The following is an 11,055-nucleotide window of genomic DNA, read 5'->3' on the forward strand; positions in this document are numbered from 1 at the left end:
ATGTCAGCTGATCCTACAGAATTGGGATGAACAGCAAACAACCCTTTTGTGAATCAAGCTAACTCATTCTTCAATGAGGTTGTGTGCTAGAAATACTACTTAAGCTGAATGGATAATCCACTTATTGAAAAGAATATATCTTAGGTAAAGTTTTTATTTAAATGTAATCCGTTTTTTTATTTCGATTAGACCGTTGGCGCAGTTTGTAGTGATCCTGTTTTCTGCTCCGGGGCTTGTAGGTTCGATTTCACCCTGAGTCTGGGTGTAATATAAATATTTATTTATATATGTAATGTATTATTTGTATGTATATTTACCGAAAAAAATATATGTAGCTATACCGGTCGGCTGTTACCTACAACACAAGCATTAAGTTGCTTACCGTAGTAACAGACAACCATGTGTGTATGTTATATGATATTTATTTATTGATTTATTTTATTTCCACGTAGTGGGTCTAAATTATATTTTTTATTTATGTAAAATAATGTATAAATAAAATTTACCTATCCAATTAATAACCAACCTCTTTTTCACAGATATTGTCACCTTTATTTTCCTGATACTTAATAAGCTTAGGAAGTTATTGATTTTCCGTTAGAAACAACGTTGTAATGCCGGTCACGATCTAACGACAATCCGGTTTTGATCTGATAAAATAATATTTTTATCTAAGAAACAATAAGGTCGTTTACTAGCGCCACCTACTATCTTTATTACTAGTATGAACTGGCCTTTTAATTGAATATACATTTTTTTTAACCGACCTCAAATATATATATATATGTATATATATATATATATATATATATATATATATTATGTATGGTCGGGGATAACTTCGTCGTTTATGAACCGATTTTGATAATTATTTTAGAAAGGAGATATCCCAAGTGTGGTACCATGATAAGGAAACCAGGATCTAATGATGGGATCCCAGAGAAATCGAGGGAAAGAGGAAAACCCTTGAAAATCCACATAACTTATCTTATAGTTGCAATCTATCGAAAACCTGCCCGAGTTATGACGATCGTTTGCAACACTTTCATATGACACCGCTTCTCCACCGCAGAAAGCTGCTGGACGTCGTGTTTCTGTATAAACTGATTAATGGTCACATTGACGCTTCCGTTCTCCTTTCTCATCTAGATATATCCATTCCCAGCAGATTGCCTCGACACGAGAAGTACACACCGTTCGCCGAAAGATTCTCACACTCACATATAGGAAGATATTATGTTCCTCTCAAAAGAATGTTGAGTACCTACAATAGTGTCCATAACTCACATACAAGGAGCGAGGAGCATGATGGTGATTCTAGCTCATCGGCCAAACGTTGTAAATCAACCACACTAGACATTTTCTCCAACACATTAACTCAATTCAAAGAATTGCTATCCCTGACATTAAAATGAGAGTGCTTTCAAGCGGTGCATTATTATTATTATTGTTTGTTTGTTTTGTTGTGGGCTCGGTTTTCCGCATTTAGACACAAAGGTGGTCCGTTATGCGTGAATCCTCCGACCAGACGGGTATTGTGTCTGGTGGGTTACTGGCCCTATTATTATTGTTATTATTATTGGGTTATATATTGTGCTTTTTAATTATTGTTATTATATTTGGATCATGTAATTGTAATTTTTTTCTGTTTTATATATATGAAATTTCAATGTTTTTGTCCTTTGTTAAATTTTTGATAGTTATAATGGTTTGTTATCGTTTAATTTTTTTAATAATTTTTGATAATCCAAGTGTTGTTGTATTAACATTCCATTTGATAGTGATTGATTACTTTTATATTAATCGGAAATTTGCTATTATGATTATTTATTATTAACTTCAGACCGGATGATGCATTGTTATAACTTTTGTTAGTAATTGTTTTTTAAAAAATTGTGTCTCGTTTGGTAATTATCTCTTGTGAAATTTTTGTTTTGTTAATTTGTTACTACTTAGTATAATAATGAATTGTTCGCTCAAGTGCATGCGGTTTGCGCCTGTCATTGAGGATACACTTGGCCGCATAACTGAGCTTGCCTCTTAACTTTGTATTAGTGTATTTCTTGTTGGTGCAACAAATAAATAAATTAATTAATAAACTTGATACTGGGTGAACCGATTTTGATGATTTTTAATTTAATCGAAAGCTGATGTTTATCATGTGGTCACATTTAAATTTAATCGAGATCTGATTAACACTTTTGGAGTAATCTTTGATAATGCATATTTACTTGACTATTTTTTTGTCTACCTACGTTGCATTACTTGTCGATGTAATTTAAGTCGGTTTTTTTCGATTGCCAGCAAACACAATTATTCTTTCTTTCAATATGGGTTGACGGATATTTTCCATTATATGACAGACCTCCGTTAGGAATGTATGATGATAATGATCGGGACCTATGCCTTTACGTACTCCCTTAAACACAATAGGTAATTCAAAAACACGTAAACACGAGGACCTACTTTTAGACGAGAAATAAATAGTTATTCAAATACAAATATTTACCCGAACGGGAATCGTATCCGCACTGGCGTTTATACAACAAAATTACCAAATACACCAGTAAGGTCGTCATTGAATTGAGCCGTAATATTATAAGATCCAGTCAAGGGTCTAATGATGTGTAAACCGATAATAGTTTCGGTTTGATATAACACAGCGGAACGGCCTTTATGCTAAGCGATTCTGAAGGGTCCCTATCAGCACATAATTACAAAGTGGTCGTTATCTAATTACGTGAATACGGCTCATTACTCACCCCACTACCGCCACGTGTCCCAGTACAACGAAGTATTTAATGTATGTGCAACTTCAGAAAAGTCGACTATCCGTCGTTTGTTTCGTTTCGTTTATATCCGCGTTGGCCCAGCGGTCAAATCACTGGTTATTGCGATAACGGTCTCGGGTTTGTTCCCCGCACATGACAAATATTTTGGCTAGTCTTTAGATTGAGACCCGTCGAATTCATTTTGTAAGGAAATGATGCCGATAAACGGTCAAATTTTGAGATTAGATTTTTAGGTTAAATTTTTTTTATTCAGCGGGTCTTAAGACTTACCAACATTTTTACTGGCAATATAGGTATTTCTCGTGGTCTGGGCGTTTGTGCTTGTGTATTGTGTGGCCGGACTCCCGATGCAGGAGAAAATACTACTGGGGGCCATTGAGTGTGAAGCGTTTGAAGCCTTAATTTTTACTAGTTGTCGCTTTACGAATCTGCTGTCCTAAAGTCTGTTTCAACAATTTCTAAAGAAGCTATGTGACGTAATTGTGTGTCGATTTTCACCAAATCAAAATTTATATTTTTCTTTTCACTGTCAATATCTGCTTTATCTGACAGATAATGATTCTCTCTTTTATTAATAATCTATAAATTCAATAATACTATTTTTTTTTTTGTAAATGGTTAATAGTTCAAGTTAGGGACCTGTTTTACCTTCTGGAAATAAAATCTTATTTCTATATAATTAGACTCATAGATATAGTAAAAAAAAAGTAGATAATGCGCGGCCTTTGTTGTTAGTGAAGCCACAAAACTCGGCTCCTTCAAGTAAATACACGCGCTCACGCACACATATGCATCAAACTACGCTCATTTTCGTTAGTATGTCACGAGGCTTCATACAGTAACTTTGCTTATAAAATGCCGTCTTGTGTGATTAAATGGTGCAAAAACAATACCAAAGTAAACAAAAAATCTGAAGGAATATCGTTTCACACGTAAGTACATATAAAACTTTAAATTTATTGTTATTCCAAAATAATATTGAGGTTATTCGGAACTTATAATTTCAATGTTACGAAATGACGTACCACGGGAGTGTTGCCAGTAGTTCTTTTTTTCAATACCCCAAAATGTGGGTAAGTAAATTGTACGCAATCAGAAAAATAATTAAGTAAAATGTAGACATAGTTATTGTTTTTTTTCTCGTGTTATTTTATGTTACATAAATTGAAAATAAAAAATCAAAATATATTTATGAATTATTAACTCGTTTGTTTTATGTTTTAACTTTTTACAATTTTTGAGTAAACTAGGTACCCATATTTTACTATCAAATTTCATGGTTTTAGGTTTCCAACGAATATTTTAATAAGAGGTGAATGAGTAGCGGCTGTAAGACTGAGAAAATGACCACGATTATGCTGGCCATGCGCATAAAGTCAATTTAATACGATTAGTGATTGAAAAATATTTGAACATAAGACTACATCATATTAGTAAAATGCAAACAATGGCGATGACTCTGAGTTCTAAGCGACAAAAATTTAAAAAACTTATACAACATAAAGGATTCTAGGTTTAAGAAAAATAGTTAAAAAAAACCGACTGCAAACTGAAAAGAGATAAACAGAGGGGATAGGAAGTGTCCATTCATACGATTATCTTACGAATATATTTTTTTATTATTCTACCGATTTTTTGTTTTATTTTTAGCAAATTTATTTAAAATTATAAACAGGTTTTTATTTTCACATACCCATTTTCATCATTACAGCCTATACAGTCCACTGCTGGACATAGGCCTCCACAAGTTTACGCCAAAAATAACGTGAACTCATGTGTTTTGCCCATAGTCACCACGCTGGGCAGGCGGGTTGGTGACCGCAGTACTGGCTTTGTCGCACCGAAGACGCCATACATACATACCCATTTTACCTATATTAAATTAATTGCTTAATAAAAATTTTAGGGACTTTTTTTAAAAGGTGTCAACACTTCACTCACTCACACATCTTTAGAAAAGTGGCTTCAGTTTTCTGTTCTAGGTGCGTTATCTACCTTTTTTTACTTGATCTATGATTAGACTAGCAAACTAGCGTATGGCTCACCTGATGGTAAGTGATTACCGTAGTATAGACGTCTGCAACGCAAAAGCAAGCATCGCAAGCGCGATTCCGACCTCAAATCACAGGAGATCACCTTACTGACCAACAGGAACACAGCACTGCTTGAAAGCAGTATTATATATCTTCTGTAAAGTCGAGGTACCAGGTACCCCAGTCAGGCGCCTTCATATTTTGAGCAGAAAATTTCCTGCTGTGCCCTACCTCAGTTAAAATCTATCAATAACCTGGAATGTGCGAAATAAAATTTGTAATCAGCTGGTGACACTGACAGGTTTCTTTTTTGGAGAAATCGGTTGGAGCCTTGAAGGTTAGCCTGCTACGCTGTCCCACCACGGCTTAGTAAGATATTTTTTTAATGACCATTAATGATCGTGATCGAGTGCTACTGACAATAAACCGACGACTTTTTGAACGTGGATAGGAAAATCCAAAAGAGCAAATATTGGAATAAATATAATATGTAAATACCAACTCCAAGCGGGTATCGAAGTAGCTATGATTTTCTATAATGAAACTTTGACCATGCCAGGACAATTATTATATAACAAACGAGTACAGAAATGTTAGCATTCCAGATTAATAAATATTTAGAGCACTTAGCCTTCGGTCTTTCTCGAGCCCTTTGTATAACAATTATAGAGATTCGGGTGACCAATAAATAACATGAAGACATCCCTTTTCATTACATCGGGTGGAGGGAAATAGAATAAATAAATAATGAGGATTATTCCAACGTACAACTGTCCTTGTCCTCCAAAAAACGTTTTTGTTAACATTTTATACACGATTTTCCGAAGTGGGCAATTTCTTTTTCTCTGTTTGTTAATTTTTTAATATTTTAATATTTTATTGCAGAACATAAATTACTAAATAATGTATATAATCATGTTTACTTGCAAACGAAAAAAAAATTTATAACGCCTTTAATAACATCGAAAAGTAATACAACGTAGGTAGACGAAAAAATAGTCAAGTTAACACGCGTTATCAAAGATTACTCAATAAGTAATTGTACTAAAATGTAATCACAAGACAAGTATAACCTCTCCAAAACCTCTAAAAGTTCTGAGGTAACACACATAAAAGCAAAGTCGAATTGAGAAGCGTCTTCCTTTTTTGAATAATTATATGTATAATATAATACGATGGTTGATTGAAAAGTTAGCGGCCTCGAGAATGAAATAGAATAAATTATATCCAAAAATATATTAATTTCTCAAGATGAAAACACAAAGCAATGACTAGGGGAGTTTTTTTATAAATTTATTAATGTAAAAAAAATAATGGACGTTTAAAGTTAAGTCGCATTTTATAAAGCTTTGAACCAATAAATTGTAAAAACATGCATATAATCATTCCATAGCGAAAAAAAGGCTGTATATTTTTACTGGACAATGTGTCAAACAATCATGTAAGTAAAACTCCGTCACAATACTTCTCCTTAACGTGATAAACGATCACAGAGACGCTATATAAAAGCATAATTAAATTTTACTTTTGATTCACATAATCCACTTTATAAGTTAGCCGTTTTATTGGACTGTTTTCCTCTCGACGTCCATAAAGTTTTATTAGTGGACCAATGACACATATTTAAATCAGAGCTTATTTAAATAAACCGACCATCAAAACTGATGTTTGTATTTGTACAAATATTTCTTTCCGGTTTGGTGGTCTCTCCTTTTGGGCCTCCCCACCGTGCCTCGGAGAGCACGTTACCCTTGCGGTCCTGGTTGTAATTGTAGATACCTTATGGAGATCTTTATCATATCATAATAGAGAATATATCTGCTAACCCGCAGTGGACCAGCGTGGTGGATTAAGCTCCAGACCTCGTATATAGAGGAAGCCTATGCCCAGCATTGGGATGTTACAAGATGAATCGAGTCGAGTCGAGTCGACCATTGAAAATAAACCCATCGCACACTGTGAAGTTGGATTGAATTTTATCCACATTATGTGCTGTGTGTTCTTGACGTCATTCCATTAGTATGGATATATTAATGGAATTAATATTGAATCAGATGATGGCAGGCCTGTCCTAATAGATGTGCCTCAAACCTACAGAATCATGCATAAGGCGGACCTTACCTTCGTTTGAGACATTGTTTTGATTAAAAACTGTGAAAAAATTATACTAAAGTTACCTAAAAATTGCCGAGCGTTAAAGAAAATGCTATGTTATGTGTTAATACAGATTTATATAGTCTACAGTAATTATAAAAAATTCTTACTCATATAGGGAATTTTCGGGAATTCAGCACCTCACCTACGTTGTAGATCTCTATGTAGCACAGGCATCATTTATCATGAAGTGGGCAGCTCGTAATTCTTGTTTATATGTAGGTATATATAATAACTATAAAAGTTGTTAAGGACATAATAATAACGTTTGAAGCGAGGCGCGAAAAATCAAACATGGCGGCTGTGTGAATATTTTATTTTGTTCCAGCATTTCCAGTTGATTTTTTATTAGTTTTTTTTCTCGTAGGCGGGTTTTTTTTAATTATTGTTTTTTTCGTTAGCGAACACACACTTATTCTTATAACCATTAAAAATGTGTAACACAAAACACTTATATAGCAACAGCATTTGAAACACTACGAGAGCCACATTTAAAATAACATTTTTAAAAAATATCACTCCTGCAATATATTGGACGAACAAAGAGATGTCGACTCGATACTGAATATTACGCTGCCTCTAACTGAATATAAATGTGCACTTTTATAATATTTTACACGCTTGATATGAACGCACTTTATTTTCTTATATCGGTTCTACTTCATATGTGTTATATTTACGGTTCATGTCGCATTTGAATATTGTCTTACATGTATAATATAATATAATAATTATAATATATTCGTCTAGCCCGTTGGCGCATTTTGTAGTGCTTTCTGCTCCACGGGTTGCGGGATCGATTTTCGCCTGAGTCTGGGTGTAATATTTGTATTTATATATGTATTATTTCAAGGGGAGGGGGCGTTGCAGTGCCACGGTTAACATTAGCTCCGTGTTTATCCGTCAATTTAATTCTCATTAGCGAAAGTTACAGTTTAAAAAGTAGTTAAAATCGTGAATAAGTGCTCAATATATGTGGACAAAGTGAAAACAAAACAATAAACTAGTAAAAATTGGGAAAAAACAGTGATAATAATATTTGCAAAGGAGGTGTCATGTGTGCAAATTGAAGAAACCTTAGACGTTTTGTGAGACCTTATACATCAACGGAACAATAGTAGTATAGTAAACAATAAACATTAGCTTTTGATTTTGTGTTGTGAGTTAAGTTGAGTGGAAATTCTGACACCATAACCTAAAACACAAATGAGTCATTGAAATTAAACATTAACCGTCTTTTAATTTCTTCGGAGCAACGGTATACTAACTCCATCTAGCAGAAAAGGGTAGTACTACCTACACTTAAGATACCGACCATACTCCCCAATTTATTTGGTTTGTGCATGAAGTTCTTGCAAGCGAAAATAGAGGGCACTACCTGTACTAAAACAAAACAGACCACATACATTTTTATTCTACAAAATGACGCAAGAAATGTCAGAGGTAATGGTGGCACTTCACGCGATCCAAAAGGATCTTGATGAACAGAGGAAATTGATAAACAAAACTGCGGAAGAGTTGACAGAGAAGGTGACAGAAAACATAAACAAAATATTTGAAGAAAAAATTCTAATTCTCGAAGAAAAGCACGAAAACATTAAGACAAGAGTGGAAAACCAAGAAAGTAGAATATACTACCTAGAGAAACATGCAAGGCAACGTAACCTTGTATTCTTTGGTCTACAAGAAGATGAAAAATCATACCATAGTATGGAAATCAACATAATAGATTTAATAAATAAACATCTCCCGATAAAAATAGACTGTACGGACCTAGAAGTCGTAAGAAGAATAGGAAAAAAGACCGAAAAGCCACGTCCTGTAGCAGTTACTTTTGCAACCCTGGGGAAGAAGATTGGTATCCTCAAAAACAAAGGAGCTCTAAAAGAAACACCATATTATGTAAAAGAGGACTACCCCCCCTCTGTTCTACAAAGAAGGAAAGAGCTGCAAGAACAAGTGAAAGTCGAAAGGGAAAAGGGTAATAAAGCTATCATTAAATACGACAAACTTATTATATTAGAGAATACAGCTAAAAATAGTAAAAACAAAAAAAGGAGTCTCCCAAACTCGCCGGAAAATGCCCCAAACAATTTTTCCCAGAATATACCTCATGTAAGTAAAAAGAACAAAACTGTGTCTGCCCTTACAAAGCAAAAGTGTTTGAGTCAGCCCGATAACATAGTAAAACCGGGGATATTAAACTACGTGACAATCAAAAACAATAATAACAACGCAATCAAAGAATACAGTGTCACCAAAGATTAGCAACGAACACTTAAACCCCTCCCGAAGAATCACAATGAAGAACATGCAATAACACACAAAAAACTTCTCCCAATCCGGCCGGTCACCGTGGGAGGAAAAGACCGTAACCCTCCAGAGACATCTACCTCAAATGAACTGAAACCTACTTATAATAACCTACTCTATATTGCAACATACAACGTAAATACATTATCTTCTCACACCCGCTTTTTAGAACTCATGGAAGCACTGGAAAATGTAAAATTCGATATAATAGGTTTATCTGAAATTAGAAGGCAAGGAAATTCAATTCAAGAATATGAAAACGTTATCCTTTACTACATAGGAGAAACTCCAGGCCTCTATGGTGTGGGGTTTCTCGTAAAAAAACACCTCAAAGCCCATATCGTGAGCTTTATTGGTCTGTCTGAACGAGTGGCTCTATTGACACTAGATATTAATAATTTTAAAATCAGTCTGATACAAGCGTATGCCCCTACAGAAGCTGCAAAGGATGAAGAAATAGAGCGATTCTATGATACTATTGACAAAGCCCTGAAAATATCAGAGAAGAATATAGTAGTCATGGGAGATTTTAACGCCAAGATTGGTCAACCGAAACCAGAAGAAAATATGATCATGAAAAACTACGGCTATGGCACAAGAAACAGCAGAGGCGAACGACTAATAGAATTTTCATACGAAAATAAACTGTCTATTATGAACACTTTTTATAAAAAGAAAAACAGTCAAAGATGGACCTGGCGCTCACCAGGTGGCTCTATTAAAAACGAAATAGACTATATATTAACTAATTTAAAGAACAATGTGCAGAATATACAAGTCGTCAACCTGAACTACAATACAGACCACAGATTCCTAAGAGCAACATTTCTTATTCAAAAATTAAAAGTAACCAGAATGTACTACGCTGGAAACTTAAGAAGTTCACTAAGAAATGAAGAAGAAATATCGAGATTCAAACAGTCACTCACCGAATGCAACGAAGACCTTCAGCACTGCCAACAAACCAGTTCTGTACAGAAATGCTATGACAAAATAGTCGATATTTTAGATACTAGTTTAAAGAAAGCCCTTATATACAACAGTAATAAAGTAAGTAACAGTGCGTTATCTACCCATACTACAGAGCTATTACATCGTAGAAAGGTTCTACAAAAAACCAAACCAAAGACGAGAGTTATGAAAAATGAATTGAAAGCACTGTACAAACTAGGAGGTAAATACATTCGAAGAGACTACGCGACTCATCGCAAGATTACTATTGAAAAGCACATTAACTCTACAGGAAGTATTAAAAAAGCTTTCAAGGAATTGCGATCGCACAAAGTATGGATAGAAGGACTGCACGATGCTCAAAACACAAGGTACGACCGTAAAGGTATACTAAACATAGCAACCAGCTTTTATGAAAACTTGTACAATGCTCCAGTACAGCAACACGTTGATCAAAATTACATAAAATTTGATAAAACTGGTGTAGAGATAAAACCAGTGGACGAAACAGAAATTACAATTGGAATTAACAGGCTAAAAGCAGAGAAGAGCCCAGGACCTGACAGAATAACGAACGAGGCCATAAAAACGGCAGGTCCCTTCCTGTTAGCCCCTTTGACCCATTTATTCAACCTTATACTTAGTTCTTCTACAACACCTACACAGTGGTCAGAGTCTAATATAATATTGCTGTTCAAGAAGGGCGACCCACTTCACATAGGTAATTATCGGCCAATTAGCCTCCTTCCTACTCTTTACAAGTTATTCGCTTCGATTATAGAGAAAAGAATCAGTTCTACATTAGAGAAAAG

At 34.6% G+C, this 11,055-nt stretch overlaps 1 protein-coding gene across 1 annotated transcript; it reads left to right on the plus strand.

The window, feature by feature from the left end:
- Positions 1–8,401: 8,401 nt before the first annotated feature.
- LOC123653617 lies at positions 8,402–9,247 on the plus strand. Its single transcript, XM_045589611.1, has one exon. It carries the CDS (start codon positions 8,402–8,404, stop codon positions 9,245–9,247), a length of 846 nt encoding a protein of 281 aa, XP_045445567.1.
- Positions 9,248–11,055: the final 1,808 nt, after the last annotated feature.

This window comes from Melitaea cinxia, chromosome 5, assembly GCF_905220565.1.
Source record: "Melitaea cinxia chromosome 5, ilMelCinx1.1, whole genome shotgun sequence".
In the NCBI taxonomy this organism is placed as follows: Eukaryota; Metazoa; Arthropoda; class Insecta; order Lepidoptera; family Nymphalidae; genus Melitaea; species Melitaea cinxia.

Bases quoted from the DNA above. Each gene is read 5' to 3' on its own strand.
- LOC123653617 (XM_045589611.1), top strand. From the start codon at position 8,402: ATGACGCAAGAAATGTCAGAGGTAATGGTGGCACTTCACGCGATCCAA.